General features: G+C 38.5%; 1 protein-coding gene across 1 annotated transcript; it reads right to left on the bottom strand.

Annotated features, from left to right (window-relative positions):
* Window positions 1-13,582: 13,582 nt before the first annotated feature.
* Window positions 13,583-20,685, bottom strand: LOC107038843 (collagen alpha-5(IV) chain-like). Its single transcript, XM_029126164.1, has 4 exons — window positions 20,607-20,685; window positions 16,227-19,295; window positions 15,377-15,519; window positions 13,583-14,194 (listed from the first exon to the last, which is right to left on the bottom strand). The coding sequence occupies exons 1-4, from the start codon at window positions 20,683-20,685 to the stop codon at window positions 13,583-13,585; spliced, it is 3,903 nt and encodes a 1,300-aa protein (XP_028981997.1).
* Window positions 20,686-21,894: the final 1,209 nt, after the last annotated feature.

Raw genomic sequence — 21,894 nt, 5'->3', positions numbered from 1 at the left:
AGGGGCGGGGGGAGGGGGGAGGGAGAGAAAAGACTATTATGATGATTGATGCAGTGGTTTTAAATCGTGACCAAGGAGGCAACGGGGTTGTTGACACTTTAGATTGTTTCCATAAGGCGCCTCGGGTGGGATTCACTCAGACGAATGCCAATGAGGCTCTTCGGTCAGTCATTGGGGCACGTAATACACGTGCATTCTTCTTCTGAGAACGGAAGTTTCTTCATGAAGGATAAATGAAGTTGTGAAAATTATTGAAAATTGTTGTTTTATTATTTTATTATTGCGGTGGCGTGCATGAAAAATTATGAAAAGGCGATTTCTTCGGGAAAATTTGGTGATTTTGTATTGAATATTTTTAGGAATGCTATTGGAATTCTGTAGAGAGTTCCGGTTGTTTTTTGCGGTAATTCTGGTGAAGGTTGGGTAATTTTGTCATTTTGGTAAAATATAGTTTGTGGAAAAAGTGTTTTGGGAATGAATTATCCAAAATGAAATTCAAGAAAGAAATGGTCAAGAATTCTCGTGGAATTCCAATAGAAATTCAGTGGAATTTCCTAGAGAAAGCGCTAGGATTTTCTATTAAACTTTTTCGTACGTGTGTTACATTGTAAAAAATGTCTTGCAATAGAGATATTTCACGCAGTTTTTTATGAAGAAATTACACAACTGAATAGTTTATAGAACAAAAAATTGCACAGTTTAATTTAAAATTTAAACATAATTTGAAATGAATAGAAGAAGAAAAAAATTGAGGAAATTTCAGACAGCAGACGAAATTGAAGAGATGAATGAGAAAATTCGGCGATTTTTTCATTTTTATTTCGTTAATTTATTCATCACAAAAATTTAATTCAATTCCGGAAGTTTCTTCATGAAGGAAAAATAAAGTTGATGCAAATATCAAATGAGACTATTCGAAAAAAAATATTGAAAATTTTTTTTTTTAATTGTGAAAAAAATATCTTCAAAAATAGAGATATTTCCTGCAATTTTTTTAATAAAAAAAAAATACTGAAATAAATTATTTACAGAGAAAAAAAATTATTCGCAAAGTTTTATTTTAAATTTACACATAATTTAACGTGAATAATCAAATTTAAAAAAAAATTCATTAAAGTTCAGAAAGAAGACGAAATTGAACAGTTTTTTAAAAATTTTGTCAATTTATTTTTTATTTAGTCAATTTATTCATTAGAGAAACGAAATTTGATTTCCACTGTAGAAAGTGAAGGAATCCCCGTCTGATTTAGCGTTGAGTCCTCCTCCCCATGATCGCAATACAAATCAGTGTAAAATCAAGTGAATCTTAAATATTTAAAAGCCGTTAATCTCACTCGTTTTAGTCGAGAGCTCTCTCTCCCCGTGTCCTTGTCGATTTATTCCGCGTATTCACGCCCCGAACGCAGTTTCAATGGGCTTTTTTTTCTCTTTTGTTGTCAGCGTGTGCGCGACGACTCTTAAACGTCGCCCAATTTTTTTCTCGCTCTTTTCGCTGAGGACTGCAAGGTTGCAACCTGAATCGATGATCCTTGGACCGTTTCATTGTCAAGAGAAGAGAAAATTCAGTTGATATTCCATTCAAGTGGTTGAAGAAGAGGGCAGGGTATTTATGCTTAAGGGTTATCAAGGGTTACGAGAGATGGAGAATTGCAAGCGAGAGAGAGGGGGGGAGATAAGATGAATGAAATAAAAATGAGAATCCGTTCTGACCCTTGGGTTTTTGGAATTAAGGGTCAAATTAAGGGTTAAATTATGTGGGCCTGGGTTAAATTGTGGGTTAAACTATGAAGCCTGAAGGGTCAACTTACCCCTCAGTTTGACCCACACGATTTTGAAGTCAAGCCTGAGGCTTGACCCTCATTTCAACCCCTACCATTTCTCCCGTACGTCTAACCCTCAATTTTATAATAAAATTCACGTTCTGATAATCCTTAAATACACAAAATTATTTTTAAATCAATACCAATTTCAATTCCTGTGGGTCAAACTAAGGATCAAGCCTGAAGGGTCAACTTGACCCTCAAGTCAACCCCTATTATTTTCTCCTCATCTCTAACCCTCAATTTTAACCATTTTAATTTATAAATTCACGCTCTCATTTAAATCAATATCAATTTTAATCCGTAAATTTGTCTTCCTCTGTAACAAATGTAAAAGGGTCAAATCGTAAAGGTCAAATTAGAGGTTAACTTGAGCTTCTAATCATATGGGTCAAGTATAAGATGTATGAAAGTATGAAATATGGGTGAAGTGAAGGGTCAAAACGTGTGGGTCAAGCTAAGGATCAAGCCTGAAGGGTCAACTTGACCCTCAAATTAACCCCCATATTTTCCCTCGCGTATAACCCTCAATTTTAACAATTTTAATTTATAAATTCACGCTCTCATGCTTTTCAAATACACAAAATTATTTTTCAATCAAGAAGGATCAAACTGAAGGTCAGTCTGGAGTTCTAATCATACGGGTCAGGTATAAGGATAAAATATGGGTGAAATGAAGGGTCAAATCGGGTGGGTCAAACTCGGGATTAGGCCTGAAGGGTCAACTTGATCCTCAATTAATTCATAAATTACCGGTTTCATGCTTTTTAAACACACAAAATTATTTTGTAACCAAGAACAACATATTCAATTTACAAATTTGTCTTTCTTTGTAACAAATGTAAAAGGGTCAAATCGTAAAGGTCAAATTAGAGGTTAACTTGAGGTTCTAATCATATGGGTCAAGTATAAGATGTATGAAAGTATGAAATATGGGTGAAGTGAAGGGTCAAAACGTGTGGGTCAAGCTAAGGATCAAGTCTGAAGGGTCAACTTGACCCTCAAATCAACCCCGATATTTTCCCTCGGGTATAATCCTCAATTTTAACAATTTTAATTTATACATTCACGCTCTCGTGCTTTTCAAATACACAAAATTATTTTTCAATCAAGAAGGATCAAACTGAAGGTCAGTCTGGAGTTCTAATCATACGGGTCAAGTATAAGGATAAAATATGGGTGAAATGAAGGGTCAAATCGGGTGGGTCAAACTCGGGATTAGGCCTGAAGGGTCAACTTGACCCTCAATTAATTCATAAATTACCGGTTTCATGCTTTTTAAACACACAAAATTATTTTGTAACCAAGAACAACATATTCAGTTTACAAATTTGTCTTTCTCTGTACGAAATGTGTAGAAAAGTCTGTCGGTTCCGTTCCAAATGCGAGGGCTACGATGACCGAGCGAGAGCGTTCACCACTCGGAAATCTTCCACTGCGATTTCACCTTCAATTTATCATATCTATTCACATTTTATTTTTACATAACGGAAAATTCAGTGGTACTCTTTCCCAGAGGAATTTCAATGAGACACACTCATCGGTCTTCAACCGTCGTTGGATAGAATCGCATTGAGGGAAATGGAAGCCTCGAGCAACGGTAAACAGGAGTATTAGGTTCGGTGAGTAAGAAAAAAGTCTTGTGAGATGCATAGGGAACCGGAATGCGGCATCGACGTCCAAGGATAACCGCTTCAGGACTTTAACTGCACCCTAGATACTTTGCGCCTCGGTTCTAATGCCGCATACGAAACACGTGGGGAAATTTTCGTTGTTAGAACTGTTGGATTTGATTTTATTAATTATTTACTTGAGAAGAATTCACTTTTGAAACGCCTCTATTTCTTCATTCAAATTTTAAATGTATTAAATTTTATTCACTTATTAATGCATTTTAAATGTTGATGGTGCATAGAAAAAATCAATTAATGATGAAGATTAATGATGAGTGGGAAATTAATGAACAATTTTGAAGCGTTGGGTAATGCTGGCTGTCAGCGCGGGGCAATGTTGACAGCCAACATTACCCCAACATTGGCAGTCAACATTACCCCAAGGTTGAGAGCTAATATTGTGCCAATGTTGGGACAATATTGGGTCAAGATTGCTCCAACATTGGCAGCCAACATCACCGCAATGTTGACAGTCAACATTACCGCAATGTTGACAGCCAACATTACCGCAATGTTGACAGCTAACATTGCTCCAACATTGGCACTCAACATTGTTCCAACATTACCTCAATGTTGGTAGCCAATAATTCCCCAATGTTGAGAGCCAACATTACCCCCAACATTGGCAGTCAACATTACCCCACGTTGGTAGCCAACATTTCCTAATGTTGACAGCTAGCATTGTTCCAATATTGGCTGCCGACATTGCTCCAACATTATCCCAATGTTGGTAACCAATATTCCCCTAATATTAACAGCCAACATTGCCCCCAACATTGCTAGCCAACATTGCCCCGACATTGACTGCCAACATTGGCCCAACATTGGCCCAACATAAAAATTATTCACCTTTCCCTGAATATCAGTTTCAAAATAATTGTTTTCAACCCCAGATGCTTCAATGAATCTCATGATCGAACAGTCAAGTCAAGAAAAAAATCGTTGAAAAATCATTTGTACTCATTTTCAAATGCTATTGCCGTAAAAAAGAAAGGTAGTTCGAATGCTGAATGTCTACGTCCTTCTCGAATCCACGGGAACATTCGAGCCATCTAAAACACGCGCGGGGGGATGGCCTCGAAGCGGACGTCGCATTCCCGGATCGCATCGACCGGGTCTCACTTCTTCGTACAACGCCATAATATACTTTCGCTCTCGCGTAATCTTAAATCCCAGGGATACGATCCGATTATAGCTGCACCACCAGCGGCTCTTTGAGGCCTCAATGCAATTTTTTTTCCCCCAAGAAATTTGTTTTTTTTTCCCCCCGCATCCTCGACATTTTCGCTCCTCCGATATTTATGTCACGGCCAACCGGATGACCACTGGGTGATTCGCACCAGTTTATAATTGAGGAATTACAGTCGAGTGAGATCTCGCGGGTGAGGTACCACTTGGTCGACCGCACCCATCGGGTTATCTGTCAAAATTAAAATAACGAAGAAAGCAGATCTCGTAGTTGCGTTGGATATCAGTTATAAAGTTACCGGGACTCGAAACTACCAGTGAAAGTCATCCAAAATGTCACTGGAGTTTAACCTTAACGCAGACTTGAACGATTATATAGACAATCTTGCGTAATTTCAAAGACTCCAACGCTTTTTATTACACGAGTCACTGACAAAATTCATAAATTATGCTGCAGTCGGTTTAATTTCCAATTCTCTTTGGAGAGGAAAATTCAAAATTTTCAAAAATCATTACGCCTATATTTTATTGATTTTTACATGAGAAATTTTTTTCATGTAAACAATAAACTTTTTAATCCAAGAATATTGTTTCCTAAAGTTGGAAGAATTCATATTATTCATTTGTAAGAACAAGAGGTTCATTTTTTGCGAATATTTCGCAAGAAATTCAACTGACAAATTGGACCATTAAAAATTTTAATAAATGAACGCTTGTGGAGAGAAGCTTGTGTAATTTCAGACTTCAACGCTTTTTATTACACGATTCACTGACAAAATTCATAAATTATGGTGCAGGCGTTTTAATTTATAATTCCCTTTGTAGACGAAAATTCAAAATCACTTCCAAAAATCATTACGCATCGTATTTTATTAATTTTTACAGAAGAAATTCATTTGTACGACATTTTTTGAAATTGTTTATTGATTACAATTATTTATTACAACACAAATAGTCTCCAATCAGTTCAAGACCGTTTTTCTCGTTGAATTCTTGTTAAATTCCTAAAATTATTGGAAAATTTCCATTTCCAAAGATTACAACATTTTTCATCAGTGATAAATTTTTCAACCCAAAATATTCTGTCCAAAAACTAATTAAAGAATTGAAGTATTAAAAAATTCGTATTTTTCATTTAGAAGAACAAAATGTTCATTTCTCAGCGAATATTCATCTCAATAAATAATTTAATGAAGATGATTTCATAATTACGAAAATTGAAACGTCCAATTGCACCCCATTGGCGTCAATAAAAAGGATGATAATAATTAAAATAAAAATCGCAGTCTCTTGACTTAAAAGTGCAGTTGGCGCATCCAGAATCATTAGCCAGTTCCGAGAATTCACTTCTTTCCGCCCCTCCCTCGTTATTTTTCCCAAACCGGATTTTCAGGACCTTCCTCGAGCCACCTCTGGGTAAATATAAACTTCGTTTCTTCGCGATGTGATTTTTTTGTACATTTTAATTCGACGTTTCAACGTACAGGGGCTCACGGGTGGTGCCCCCAAGGTATGTAGAGTTCCTTAGAAGTTGTACAAATGCCCCCTGGTACATTGCAAAACCTCCGGCAAGGTGACCTAGTTACTATCCAGCGCCCTCAAACAATTTTAAGTAGGTTGAACAATGCCCATTTGCTTACGAATTTTCATCGACGAGGTCATTGGTTCATCGATAAATCGTTCTATTGGGAAAATTTTATGAGATCACGGGCAAATTAATTTCGTTGGAAAACCTACAGCGAATTCGCTGGAAAATTCTATAGAAATTCCGCGACTTAAATGTGCTGACTTTTTTTCTTAAATTTATTGAATGAAAATCGAGGAAAAATAGAATGGAAAAAAATTGGAAAATTAATGTCGAGGAATTCCTATAGAAATAGCTGAATCACTGAGTAAATCCCGCGAAATAATTTCATTGAAAAAACTATAGCGAATTCGCTGGAAAATTCTGTTGGATTTCTATTGAATTTTTTATTGGTTTTTGTCCGATTCTTTTAAAAAAATTCGCAGCTTATCGGCGCGTTTCAATGGAAATGATCAGTGGAAAATATTCTATAGAAGAAATCCATAGCATTTGATTTTTCTATAGAACTTATTCTGTTGAAATATCTTCTATTATTCTTTTCTAGAATTCCTCGGCTTAAATATTCTGAGTTTGTTAAATTTCTTAAAAAAAAATAGTGGAAAAATGGAATGGAGAAAAATTGGAAAATTAATGTCGAGGAATTCCCATAGAAAATGTTCTATAGAAACTGGAAATTCCACTGGTTTTATCTATAAAAAAGTTTTTATTGAACATTTTCTATTAAAAAAACACGCAGTAGGGGTGCGGAATTTTTTAATAGAGTGGCCCGTAAACGAATATAATTTTCAATAGAATTTCAATAGAAATTTTCAATGGAAAATTCGCTATAGGAATTCTTCGGCGGAAATATTCTGAGTTTCTTGTTAGATTCCTTAAACGAAAATAGAGGAAAAATGGAATGGAGAAAAATTGGAAAATTAATGTCTAGGAATTCCTATAGAAAAAATTCTATAGACAGAGGAAATTCCACTAGTTTCCTCTGCAAAATAGTTTCTATTGGACATTTTCTTTAGAAAAAACACGCAATAAAGGTGCAGAAATTATGAACAGAATGGCCCGCAAACTAATAGAATTTTTAATAGAAGTTCAATAGAAATCCAATAGAAATGTTCAATGGAGAATTTCCTACAAGAATTTTTCGGCTTGAATATTTCAAACTATTTCTTCCATTTCTCAAATGAAAATAGAAGAAAAATGGAATACCTGAACTTAGAAAATTAATGTCGAGGAATTCCTATAGAAAATGCATCAACAGAAAAAAGTTGTATAGAACAATTAAATTCTACAGATTCTTTTCAGCATTAAAAATCTTTCCAGTATCGCAATAAAATTTCCCAACGATTAATGACCCATAAATCAACACGGGCTTTTTATTCCCCAGTGAATCCAGTGAATTTAAATGTCCGTAAACGATAGAATAGAAAAATCCCAGGAAACAATGGGAAGGAGATTCAACACAGTAGGCGTCCCCACAGCCCGAGTCTTCTCTCTTTATATTTCAGGCTTTCCTCAGGAATATATCGACTCTTTGGTAAAGGCAAAGGTACAACGTATAAATATCCCCTCTGTGTCACGTGCTAGAAATGCAGTTAGACAGCCCACACGTTTAGACGTTGCCCACGAGTTGACTGGTGACAAAATCATAAACAATGCATGTGTAATCAATATAAATTCAGGGGACATCTGGAGAAGTAGACGAAAATAGTATTTGAAACAGTAGGTGAGATCCTGCGGAGAATTCAAGTTTTTTTTCAAGAAATCACGCAAGAAAAATCTCATTCTATAGAAACTTCTATTGAAGTTCTATTGAAAATTCTATTAGTTTTGGCTGATTTGACTGAAGAATTCTTACTTTAATGCTAATTTTTTTTTTATAGAAAATGTTGGGTCGAAATTATTTTATTGTAAAATTTTAGCAGAATTTCATTTTTCTACAGAACCATTTCTATAGGAATTCCTTGACATGAATTTTCAAATTTTATCCATTCTACTTATCTTTTATTTTTATTTTTACAAAACGCACAGTAAAGTTGCGGAATTCTTCAATAGTAGCGGCCAAAATTAATAGAAACTTCAATAGAAATCACGCAAGAAAATAATTCACAAAAAAATTTAATTCTAGAGAGAATTCTATTGAACTCCTATTGAAATTTCTATTAGTTTTGGCTGATTTGACTGACGAATTCTTACTTTAGTGCGCATTCTTTATAGAAAATGTCGGATCAAAACTATTTTATATAAAAATTCAGCAGAATTTCATTTTTTTATAGAACCTTTTCTATAGAAATTCCTTAACATGAATTTTCAAATTTTATCCATTCTACTTATCTTCCATTTTTATCTTTAAAAAAAACACAGTAAAGTTGCGGAATTTCCCAATAGAATTGGCCAAAAACTAATAGAAAGTTCAATAGAAATCACGCAAGAGAATAATTCACAGAAAAACCTAATTCTATAGAAAATTCTGTTAGTTTTGGCCAATTGGACTGAAGAATTTTCATTTTAGTGCGCGTGTTTCTATAGAACATGTCGGAGCTAAAAAAATTTATATAAAAATTCTGCAGAATTCCATTTTTCTATACAACTTTCTCTATAGGAATTCCTCGACATGAATTTTCCTTTTTTTCATTCTACTTTTCCCCTATTCTCATTAAAAAAAAGTAAACTTGCGGAATTTTCAATAGGATCCACCAAAAACCAATAGAAAGTTCAACAGAAATCGCGCAAGAAAATAATTCACGGAAAAACCTAATTCTATAGAAAACTCTATAGAGAATTCCTCGACATGAATTTTCAAAATTTTTTCGATTATACTTTTCCTTTATTTTCATTTTTTTTAATGTCTCAAAATTCCGGAATTTTTCAATAGAATCGGCCGAAAACTAATAGAAAGTTCAATAGAAATCCGTCAGAACTCCAATCCTCTCCCAAATTCCCTCCGTTTTCACCGAAATTCTTTCGTACATGTAACTTCGCATTGTTTCCGAGCCCATACTGCTCCTGTCAGGAATGAACCTACTCTAGAACCATTTGGCTGACATTTTTCCAGCGTCGCACCCATGTCACGACTCGTAGTTAATAGAGACTCGCCAGGGGTCACTGAACTCCCTCCGAGGGAGAGACACGAGGACAAAGGACGGCCTTTCGTCTGTTTTGAGACATCCTCGGATTACCTTCTAACCACTCTCACTTTATGTTTACATAATTCGTCACTCTATTTTTCCATTCATTCACACTAATGTCAGAGCTTATTAATTCCCGCCACTTCGGGGCACATTAAATCCGGCATTTTCATCTCCCCCCGGCGCTTTCGTAGAGGTCGGATGCCTAGGCCAACGAGAATATTCAATTCTTTCTCTCAAACATCTCTTATTTCTTTATTTTTCGTAACTGTCCAACGCCCAACTTTCGCTCGAAACTCTCGTAATACAAGAACGCATGGGGCATTTCACTCTTTCCCTCGATCACAGGGAGAACATACATTATGATATTGGTTTTCAAACCTACGCACTACTTTTTAAAATGTGAAAATTTGTGACTCCACTGTTCTTCGTACAGAGCTGGCTCTGGGATATTGGAAAGTAGTGACGGACGAAAATTTAATCGTCCATTATGAAAATATTAGAAATTGAATTACGGAAGCCGGAACTTTGCATAATGATGATAGACGGATTTATTTTTACGTTCGGGGAACCCATAATTTGCTCGTTAATGGGGGAATTTTATTTTCACGGAGGCACTGTTGTTTAAAGTGTTTCAGCTGGTGTGCGAAAAATTTTTCTGCGTGCACTTTTACTTCATCACACTGAGAGAAAAATCTGAAGTTCGGTTTACAATGAGAAAATAGTTGAGGCAGTTTTGGTGAACGATACAACTTCTTTTTGTATGCAACACACAACATTATATTAACTAAACTAGCGTAATTTTTGCAAAGCAAAATGCAGTTAAACTGACCAAAGTTCAAAAGTAATCACGGCAAATCTAGCGTCAGTAGAACTATAAAATAGTTGCAATGACTACATTCCATTGTAGTAATTACTTCTCCGGCCATAGTTACCGTAACCCATGAAAAATTGTTGAGGACTTTTTGGCTATAATTCGATGGTGATGGAATATAGTCAGAAAAATCATATTTTTCACTCAGTGCACTTTACGTAGAACAAAAAGTTTTTTTAGAGTTAAAAATCCCGGAATTTTTGGCGAGAAAAAAATATCGAAATGCGGTAGATTAAGAAAAATTATTTTCGTTTAACAAATTGTCTTTTTAATTCGATTTATCGTTATTCATCGCTTGAAATGAATTAAAATAAACTGAGTTGCAATGAAAATTAAATTTGTTTTCACAACTGAACTATTGGAATACGCGCTGTATTCCAATACTTGATATTCAGTGATCATTACACATAAATTCCTGAAAATTGCACAAGCAAAGTGTTAAAGATACTTCTGGTCTTACTGCTTTCATGATGATTTTTATTCAAATTGTGGGGAGTGTATATACCACGCCTTGAACTTTCCAGATGCGTTCAATGGCTTTCTCAACCGTCGATGCACCGTTGCATCCAATTCCATCAATTAGAGGTGTGTAAAAATTGAATCTTCGTTTTGTGATGAAATGATCGGTTAAAATTGGGGCAAATGTAATCGAAGAGAAAAGTTCGTAATAATTTAACATGAGTTTAATCACTGCAATTGATTTTGTGAAATTAAAAATTTTAAACAAACAAAAAGGTAGACAAATAAATTATGTGAATAATCTGTTTGAATTTATTTTTTTATAGAAAAAAGTCAAGAGTTGTTGAATTTTCAACAGCATAACTTGAAATTCAATTGGGATTTTTGCTGTAGAGGAAGTTCATTCTTTTCTACTTTATTCTTTTCCTAGGAATTTGTAATAAGAAACAAAAAATTAGTGGAAAAAATTCAACCACAGCAATTGAATTTGCAAAATAAAAAATTAACAACAAATGAAACGATAAATAGATGAATAAATCATGTGAATATATTCAAATGAATATTTTTTTAATAAAAAAAGGTCAAGAATTGTTGAATTTTTAATAGTATAACTCATTCTAATAGGATTTTTTCTAAGAATTGTATTAATTTATAGAAAAGTTTACTTATTGAATTTTATAATGAAAAAAAAAATTAGTGGAAAAACTAGGAAAATTTATGCCCTAGAATTTTTACGAAATTGTTATAATTTATTTAAATTTTCTTCAATTTTTTCTTTTTAATTTTTCCACAAGTCCAAAATAAATTGAAATTAATAAAAATAATTCCTTCTCTCTCATAAGATACTTCAATTAATTATTAAACGTAAAATCAATATCAATTAGATCCTCTAATTGCACTTGTACTATCGGGTTTTTACGGAAAAAAAGAAAAAATAGAATTCGTAATATTTTTATTCAAAAAATTGTCATCGATTATAAAAGTCGTTTCGAGCTAGGATGAAAGGGAAAGTGACACAGAAACGAATTCAAAATAGAGAATGTGTGGTTCCAGTCAATAGTGAAGAGACAATTCCTGTTCCAAGATGTAATCGTGATGATTTCTAAAAATTTCATTATCCTTTTTCGTCAGACACGTGGCCCATTTGTCTTGCTCTACTTGCTGCGGGGCAGGGCCTTTTCCACTTGACCAAAATGGCAACTCCGCTCGGTGCTGTTCCCTCGTGGAACTGCCACGAAATATCCTGGCGATCTCTTGTTTACCAACTGCAGAAGATTGACTCGCGGATGAGGGTGAGGTTTAAATTATTAATCGTAGACTTAATACTAGATTCACTAAGCTACATGTCTAGGGTGTGGGAGGGTGGTGGCAAGCAGATGATCCGAATCTAGATGAACTTTAGCTGAAAAATAGGAAACGAAAAAATAAAATTATGTTCAGGTGTATTATATATCCTTTTACTGAGAAATTCTATTGGAATTTTAAGGAAATTATGTTAGGAATTCTATTTATTTTTTGGGGATAAATTTTCGAAATTTTTTCGCTGTGTATTTATTTTTTCTCACCATAAAATCCAAGAAAAAGCGTGGAAAATTTTTATTACATATGTAATTGAAACCTGAACATTTATGAGCATGAATTCTCATCAAAAAACCAAAGAGAGCTATAGAAAAATTAGAAATATATATAATCTATAGATTTTTTCCTATGAAAAAAATTTCTGTTCAAAAACGCAGGGCAAAATTGAATAATTTTTAATCAAATTGATGCAAAAAAGGGAATTCTTAATAGAATTTCAAGGGAACTCCTATAGAGTTCCAATAGGAATTCAATAGAATTTCATGTAGGAGGCGCTCAGTTTTTAGCTTAAGCTGTAGAAAATTGAAATCGCCTTCTATAGGATTTTTTAGCATCTATAGACTTTTTTCGATAAAAAAAATTTTGCACTGAAAAACGCACGGCAAAATTGAATGATTTTCAATCAAATTGGTGCAAAAAAAGGAATTTTTAATGGAACTCCAATAGAGTTCCTATAGACTTCCAATAGAAATTCAATAGAATTTCATGTAGGAGGCGCTCAGTTTTTTCATCAAATTTTCTGATGCGTAATTGAATTTCGAAAATCCACATCCAATAAATCTTATATAACAAATTGCAACAGACTAAGCTGTAGAAAATTGAAATCGCCTTCTATAGGATTTTTTAGCATCTATAGACTTTTTTCGATAAAAAAAATTTTCGCTGAAAAACACACGGCAAAATTGAATGATTTTCAATCAAATCGATGCAAAAAAAGGAATTTTTAGTAGAATTTTAATGGAACTTCAATAGAGTTCCTATAGACTTCCAATAGAAATTCAATAGAATTTCATATAGGAGGCGCTCAGTTTTTTCATCAAATTTTCTGATGCGTAATTGAATTTCGAAAATCCACATCCAATAAATCTTATATAACAAATTGCAACAGACTAAGCTATAGAAAATTGAAATCGTCTTCTATAGGATTTTTTAACATCTATAGAGTTTTTTTGATAAAAAATTTTTTCTGAAAAACGCACGGCAAAATTGAATGATTTCCAATCAAATCGATGCAAAAAAGGGAATTCTTAATAGAATTTTAAGGGAACTCCTATAGAGTTCCAATAGAAGCCTTATACAATTCCAATACAAAATCAATAGAATTTACTATAGAAAGCGCTAGATTTTTCAATCAAATTTCTTCATGCACAATTGAATTTTAAAACTGAATACCCAAGAATTCTTACACAAAAAATCCCACCAGAATCAGCTATAAAAGTTCTATAACGAGGACTTCAATAGAACTCTGATAGAATTCCACTCAAAATCCTCGAAAAATATAGTTACCATTTAGCTACGGTGAAATGCCTGCAAGAGTCAGACGGTCTGTCATAACTGAGACCCTCGTCGCACTGGATCAGCTGAGGTCGGCTGTTCTTGCAGACAACAACACTAGTGCAAGCTTCATCAAGCCGATGAACTTTTCCAGTCTCGCACGGGAGTTTCATCAACTCCGCGGGAATGGTGTGCATGGTGCCCCATGGATTGATCACAGTGGGTGCCTCAGTGGAGCCCTCGAGGGCACTGGGGTCATTGTAGAGAGTCTGTTGATTCTCGAGTTCAATTTGACTCGCAGTGGGACGTTGATGCCAGGGGTCAGGATGGGTGCGGAAGCCCCATTGGGGCTGGGGGTAGGGACCTGGTGGGAAGGTGACGGCGGGGGGTTGGGGGCGGGGCTGCTCTGTGGGTTGGGGGGATCCGGGGGAGCCTTGGTTGGGACCCCCTGGGGGAGATCCACCGGGGGTTGCACCTCCAGGGGAGGACCCACCTGAACTGGAATCTCCAGGCGAGCCTCCAGTGGGGAGTTCCGGCTCGGGGGTGGATGTCTGAGGGGGTCTGGGGGTAGCTGCCCCTTGGCAATCGACGTTGTAGGGGTAATCGCAAACTCCGAAGGCCTGAAAACATGATAATTTCGGGTTTCACGTGCTGAAAGATCCTATAGCTATATATGCTATAGGAGGAATTCTATAGAAACTCCGGGATTTTACTGTTAATTAGTATTGGTTTACGGATTTCCAAGTATCCCCGCACGTTACGGTGATGGGATATGCTATAGGATTTCTATTGAACTGCTATTGAAGATTCTATTAGTTTTTGGCCGATTTTATTGAAGAAGATAGCTGATTCATCGTGCCTGATAGAAAGTGTCTAATAGAAATTATTTGATGGATGAAATCAATAGAATTTCATGTTTCTATAGAACCTTTTCTATTCAGATTTTGTATAGAATTTCCTCGACATAAATTTTTGAAGATTTTGCACTCAATTTTTCTTCTTTTTATTCAAAACACGGAATAAAAAACTTGGGAATTTTAGGGCGAAGAATTCCTGTAGAAAATTCTATAGAAAATTAGAATTCTATAGATTTTTTTCCATAGGATGTATTTCATTGGTCATTTTGACCAAGAACTAATAGAAAATTCACTTGAAATCCAATAGAATTTTACGGCCAATTCTATAGAATTTTTCATTTTTCTATAGAATTTTTTCTATGGGACCATTTTTTATAAAAATTCCTCGCACATAAATTTTCGAAGTTTTTTCTCTCAATTTTTTTTCCTTTCTCGATAAATGTGGTATTCGAAACTCCTAAAACCTCGATAGAATTTTTATAGAGTTTCAATAGACATTCAATAGAATTCCTATAGCAGGCGCTAATTTCCTTTTCATCAAATGCCATCACAGGTAATTGACTTCTGCAAATGTCCAAGAAATCCCCTCAGAATAAATTCCAGAAAAATCGCCATCTATAGACTTTACTTGTAAATACTGTCTATAGCCACTCGAATTCCCCCAAAAATCTATAGAAACCCATTTCCCCCGAAAAATCTCCCAAGATCTTCTAAGGCATATCTCCGCATTTTGTTCACGCGTGATATCCCTGCCTCCCCACGCATTCCTCCAATATTTTTCCTCATCCCACCACCGATTCAACGGGTTTTGGATCAACTCCGATAAAATGTGGTATTCGAAACATGTTAAAACGAGAAGGCTCCACCACCAACGCACCAGAATTTCAATGATCCGTCACCACAAACCCGTGTACATTATTCTCCAAGATGAATTTTGGAACTCACGTCATTGTAGACCAGTCCTTGAGGACAGTTGAACTTGATTGGACTGCCAGAGAGACACACGTAGAATTCTGAACAGTTTGTTGGGCTTCTGTAACGGCCGTTTGGATCTGGACATCTGCGGGAACCGGGCGCCAGTGGTGGTTCTGCGAAAACGTGGCATATGTTATATCTCCCCCGTGATTAATCGCAAGTACAATCAGTTTAAGCCACAGTAGACCATATAAATCAAGTGAAATGATTTTTTACCGGCGCCTTATAAAGGCAATTTTTCTTTTTCCATCTGCCGAGAATCACTTTTTTTCATCGACAATATTTTTATTTATTTTTCGCATTTGATTCTGCAGCTCGCTCAAGCCCGCATGCATAATGAATCACGGACTAATCGCGAGGATCGATCTTGTCTTGGTTCTTTTTAATAAGCAGTCAAACATGTTGCGAATCTGAGGCTCAATAAAAAGACCGGTTAATATGGGATTATCAGAGCAATTTATCCAATAAATCAATTATGATTTTTCCCCTCGCCCGAGGTGCGTAGGAGCGCGTCAATGATCCTCCATGAAGATATCTCAAGGATTTCAACTGAAAATGATTCGCGATTTTCTTTAGATCGGAAGGTGCTATATAAACATCGTTAGTTATAGTTACAAGCGTACTTAAGGCGAATACAGCATGTTCAGAGCGAAATAAGAGGTACAGACTTATTGATGGCAGTACAAGGCACTCTATCATCATTTTTCTTCGCAGATATTTTCTGCGCTGTGATATATCATGCTGAAATACTGAATCGATAGGTCTGACGCGAAACACGTTGTGTAGGCGGTAAACGGTCTTTGAGGTGGGGCAGACTTACTTGGTGTAGGTCCAGGTCTATTGCCACAGTTGACGTTTTGTTCGAAGTCGCAGTAGCCGAGCTTCTCGTTGAATAGGAGATTATTTGGGCACTGTTGTTCGATTACAGTTTCGTCCCAACAGTTTAGATAGATCGAGCAGCTTTTGGGGCTTGGGAATTGGCCGCGAGCTGCGGGACATCCGGGCGCGGGGATGGGGCGTTGGGGACGGTCTGGGCGGCCGGGTTGTCCTGGAATTCCTGGCTGTCCGGGTTGCCCGGGAATTCCTGGCTGTTGGCCGCCCTGGCCAGGTTGCCCGGGCTGTCCAGGCTGTTGCCATCCTTGTCCTGGCTGGCCGGGTTGACCTGGTTGGCCAGGAATGCCTGGCTGTTGTCCGGATTGGCCTGGTTGCCCTGGCTGTCCCGGTTGCCCTGGAATTCCTGGCTGCTGCCCAGGAATTCCCGGCTGTCCAGGTTGTCCGGGAAATCCTGGCTGCTGTCCAGGTTGCCCAGGTTGTCCCGGAAATCCTGGCTGCTGTCCAGGTTGCTCAGGAATTCCTGGCTGTCCAGGTTGCCCGGGAAATCCTGGCTGTCCAGGAAATCCTGGCTGCTGTCCACCTTGGCCTGGTAGCGGAGGTTGTCCAGGAATTCCTGGCTGTCCAGGAAATCCTGGCTGCTGTCCACCTTGACCTGGTAACGAAGGTTGCCCAGGAATTCCTGGCTGCCCAGGCTGTCCAGGAAATCCTGGCTGCTGTCCACCTTGACCTGGTAACGAAGGTTGCCCAGGAATTCCTGGCTGCCCAGGCTGTCCAGGAAATCCTGGCTGCTGTCCACCTTGACCTGGTAACGAAGGTTGCCCAGGAAATCCTGGCTGTCCAGGGAATCCTGGCTGCTGTCCACCTTGGCCTGGTAACGGAGGTTGTCCAGGAATTCCTGGCTGTCCAGGAAATCCTGGCTGCTGTCCACCTTGGCCTGGTAAAGGAGGTTGCCCAGGAATTCCTGGCTGTCCAGGTTGCCCAGGAAATCCTGGCTGTCCAGGCTGTCCAGGAAATCCTGGCTGCTGTCCACCTTGGCCTGGTAACGGAGGTTGTCCAGGAATTCCTGGCTGTCCAGGAAATCCTGGCTGCTGTCCACCTTGACCTGGTAACGGAGGTTGTCCAGGAATTCCTGGCTGTCCAGGAAATCCTGGCTGCTGTCCACCTTGACCTGGTAACGGAGGTTGTCCAGGAATTCCTGGCTGTCCAGGAAATCCTGGCTGCTGTCCACCTTGACCTGGTAACGGAGGTTGTCCAGGAATTCCTGGCTGTCCAGGAAATCCTGGCTGCTGTCCACCTTGACCTGGTAACGGAGGTTGTCCAGGAATTCCTGGCTGTCCAGGAAATCCTGGCTGCTGTCCACCTTGACCTGGTAACGGAGGTTGTCCAGGAATTCCTGGCTGTCCAGGAAATCCTGGCTGCTGTCCACCTTGACCTGGTAACGGAGGTTGTCCAGGAATTCCTGGCTGTCCAGGAAATCCTGGCTGCTGTCCACCTTGACCTGGTAACGGAGGTTGTCCAGGAATTCCTGGCTGTCCAGGAAATCCTGGCTGCTGTCCACCTTGACCTGGTAACGGAGGTTGTCCAGGAATTCCTGGCTGTCCAGGAAATCCTGGCTGCTGTCCACCTTGACCTGGTAACGGAGGTTGTCCAGGAATTCCTGGCTGTCCAGGAAATCCTGGCTGCTGTCCACCTTGACCTGGTAACGGAGGTTGTCCAGGAATTCCTGGCTGTCCAGGAAATCCTGGCTGCTGTCCACCTTGACCTGGTAACGGAGGTTGTCCAGGAATTCCTGGCTGTCCAGGAAATCCTGGCTGCTGTCCACCTTGACCTGGTAACGGAGGTTGTCCAGGAATTCCTGGCTGTCCAGGAAATCCTGGCTGCTGTCCACCTTGACCTGGTAACGGAGGTTGTCCAGGAATTCCTGGCTGTCCAGGAAATCCTGGCTGCTGTCCACCTTGACCTGGTAACGGAGGTTGTCCAGGAATTCCTGGCTGTCCAGGAAATCCTGGCTGCTGTCCACCTTGACCTGGTAACGGAGGTTGTCCAGGAATTCCTGGCTGTCCAGGAAATCCTGGCTGCTGTCCACCTTGACCTGGTAACGGAGGTTGTCCAGGAATTCCTGGCTGTCCAGGAAATCCTGGCTGCTGTCCACCTTGACCTGGTAACGGAGGTTGTCCAGGAATTCCTGGCTGTCCAGGAAATCCTGGCTGCTGTCCACCTTGACCTGGTAACGGAGGTTGTCCAGGAATTCCTGGCTGTCCAGGAAATCCTGGCTGCTGTCCACCTTGACCTGGTAACGGAGGTTGTCCAGGAATTCCTGGCTGTCCAGGAAATCCTGGCTGCTGTCCACCTTGACCTGGTAACGGAGGTTGTCCAGGAATTCCTGGCTGTCCAGGAAATCCTGGCTGCTGTCCACCTTGACCTGGTAACGGAGGTTGTCCAGGAATTCCTGGCTGTCCAGGAAATCCTGGCTGCTGTCCACCTTGACCTGGTAACGGAGGTTGTCCAGGAATTCCTGGCTGTCCAGGAAATCCTGGCTGCTGTCCACCTTGACCTGGTAACGGAGGTTGTCCAGGAATTCCTGGCTGTCCAGGAAATCCTGGCTGCTGTCCACCTTGACCTGGTAACGGAGGTTGTCCAGGAATTCCTGGCTGTCCAGGAAATCCTGGCTGCTGTCCACCTTGGCCTGGTAACGGAGGTTGTCCAGGAATTCCTGGCTGCCCAGGCTGTCCCGGTTGTTGCCATCCCTGTCCTGGCAATCCAGGTTGCCCAGGTTGCCCGGGAATTCCTGGCTGTCCACCCTGTCCAGGCTGTCCAGGCTGATTAGGATTCGATGGAAACTGCGGTGGAATAGGCTGTGGGAATTCACCGTCACCACCCGGAAATCCCGGATACTGTCGCGCCGCATTCGGTCCAAACGACTCCGTCGGCGGAACTGCCTCCACTGGACTCGTCAGTGCAACACTATCTGTCTCTAAATCGGTCTGCCATGACTCAGTCCGTGGGTCCAGTTTCTGAATGTCCGCTCGATCCCACGTATTTTCGGTCACTGACGCTGGTCATGCAATTTAAAAAAACAAATGAAAAATTCTCGAATTTCTTGAGAAGAAATTTTCTGATTAAACTAATTGAATCGTTGGAGATTGTATTATTGACATCTGATCTACTGGCAATTTATCCTTGATGCATTATATCCGCTGATAAATTATTGGCTAACGAGGCTTCCCGATAACCCTCTCTCCTTTCGATTCCAATCAAACTCACTATTTAATAATGATCCCCATTTATATTATCACCTCTAGCCACATTACCCCACACGAAATTTGCTTTCCTCAGCGTTAAGACTTGTGATTTATATACTCAGTACCAGTATTTGTGGGCTCATCAGGCCCAAATGCAAATTATTGAACGCTTGGAATTTTTCATTATGTATCATTTGTAATTATGTGTTAATTCAAATTTCAGCGAATGGTTATAACGTATATTTATTAATTAATGCAAATGGCGGGCTTCTAGGAATCGAAGGAATTTATTTGCCGAAGACGCGGAAGCATTGCAATTGTATGTAAAATATGAGTTATCGAATTAAAATTGCGAATTAAAAAAATTGCGGATTATTGCGAATCTATCACTCGATTAGATTCGGAATCCTAATTTTTTTCTCAATTTAATTTTCGATTTGGTTTTTCGAAGAAGAAATGTTTAAAAATCTGGATTTAACCCAGTGTCTTAAAAAAAACTGTGAAAATCAACATTTCCATTTTAATCAAGAAATTTTTTGACACCTCATAAAAATGATCCACGAAATTTAATTTAGACAATTCCGGCTAGGTATGAATTTTTCTAATTCTTCCCATGCAATTTAGTTGAAAAATTCAAAAACTAAATATATCTAAAAGTGCAGCGCAACCCGGCCGAAGTGTAAAGCTACTTTAATATTGCTCCAGAAGGGGATGAAATTGGAACGAAACAACCGGAAAATTTGACGTTGGATATTTCGGGAAAATTGCCAATGGATAAATTGTCGCGGAAATTTCGTTGGGATAAAATGTCAGCGGAACCAAATCATTTGATTAAACTCACTCTCAGGTTGATTAGAAAAGGGTAGCTGGCGCCCCCCATACCGCACTCTTCCTCTTCCTCTTCCCCTTCCTGTTCTAGCGGCTTCCAAGCCCACGACTAATGCCACCAATAATATTAGAATCTTCATTCTTCCGAACGAAACTCAGTCGAAGGTGTGAATAAACTCGTTTAAATATCACGATAATTCCAACCGTCAAAGGGAAAATTTCGCGAATGACTACGCTCGACCTTGGCTCGTCTCTTGATGCTGGATGGGCTGGACCCCGTTCGTCCGAGGGCTTACATAGGGCAGCCCCCACCACATTGGCAAACAGGGGAATCCGCAGGACCCCAATTACACGGGACTCTGAAACTTTGCTCATCCTTGGATGCGCAGGAAGTGCACTCTGACGTCCTCCCTCCTCCCGCCCCCCCCGATCGGCAGAAAAAAAATTATTCCCCCCAGTGGAGAATGAACCAATGAAAATAACACGTGGACTTGAAATTGTGCTAAGCGCATTCAAGAGGTTTTCAATACTCTCCCGCAATTAAAAAAACGCTTTTTTACACATAAAGTGCAACTACATTCTTTCTTTCTTTTTTTTATTTTTTTTTATTCATTAAATACTTCTTTTTTTTTGAGCGCATAAAATTTGTGATAAATACAATGTGCTGAATGGAGCGAAAAACTGAAAAAATACGATAATGGAAACAAAAAATAAAATACAAATCGAGAGTCACTGAGTGACCAATGTTTATTATAGACATATATAGAACGTTATTTTTTTTGCACCTGTTTTTATGTAAATTCATGTAAATATTTGTGTTCTGTCGCAGAATTTTTTTTTATTTCGAATTATCAATTTTTACTCGAAAAAGGTTCAATTCATCAGTCCCGGGAATTAACTATTTAAAATTTTTGTAGAATTTTATTTCCCCACGCGTAAATCGTTTTATTTCGGATGTTCGTCGAAATATTTATAATCTCTCGTCTCTCGTCACTAATGATCGAATTTTCCCGTCGTTTATTGCTTTAGTACATTTGGAATCGTTTCCCAAATAAAATGTCGAAATATTCTCTCTAGTAAATATTTTATTTATTAAGTCGTTTTATTGCGGATGTTCGGCGAAATATTTATAATCTCTCGTCTCTCGTCACTAATGATCGAATTTTCCCGTCGTTTATTGCTTTAGTACATTTGGAATCGTTTCCCAAATAAAATGTCGAAATATTCTCTCTAGTAAATATTTTATTTATTAAGTCGTTTTATTGCGGATGTTCGGCGAAATATTTATAATCTCTCGTCTCTCGTCACTAATGATCGAATTTTCCCGTCGTTTATTGCTTTAGTACATTTGGAATCGTTTCCCAAATAAAATGTCGAAATATTCTCTCTAGTAAATATTTTACTACGGCAAATATTTGTAAATATCTTAGTAAACTTGAATAAAAACATGGTTAAACAAAAAAAAAGTTCTGAATACTCTGACCCCCGATCGTTCCTGGAAGCCAACCGTACCGTGATAAAAGTGAATTGGGGAGAATAAAACCGAAAAATTTATTCTCATTGGTTACTGGGATGCTCGTGGCG

Source organism: Diachasma alloeum, unplaced genomic scaffold, assembly GCF_001412515.2.
Source record: "Diachasma alloeum isolate Michigan unplaced genomic scaffold, Dall2.0 Dall_scaffold_00289, whole genome shotgun sequence".
Lineage (NCBI taxonomy): Eukaryota > Metazoa > Arthropoda > Insecta > Hymenoptera > Braconidae > Diachasma > Diachasma alloeum.
The sequence above is the reverse complement of the archived record's forward strand: the minus strand, read 5'-3'. Positions and strand labels throughout refer to the sequence as shown.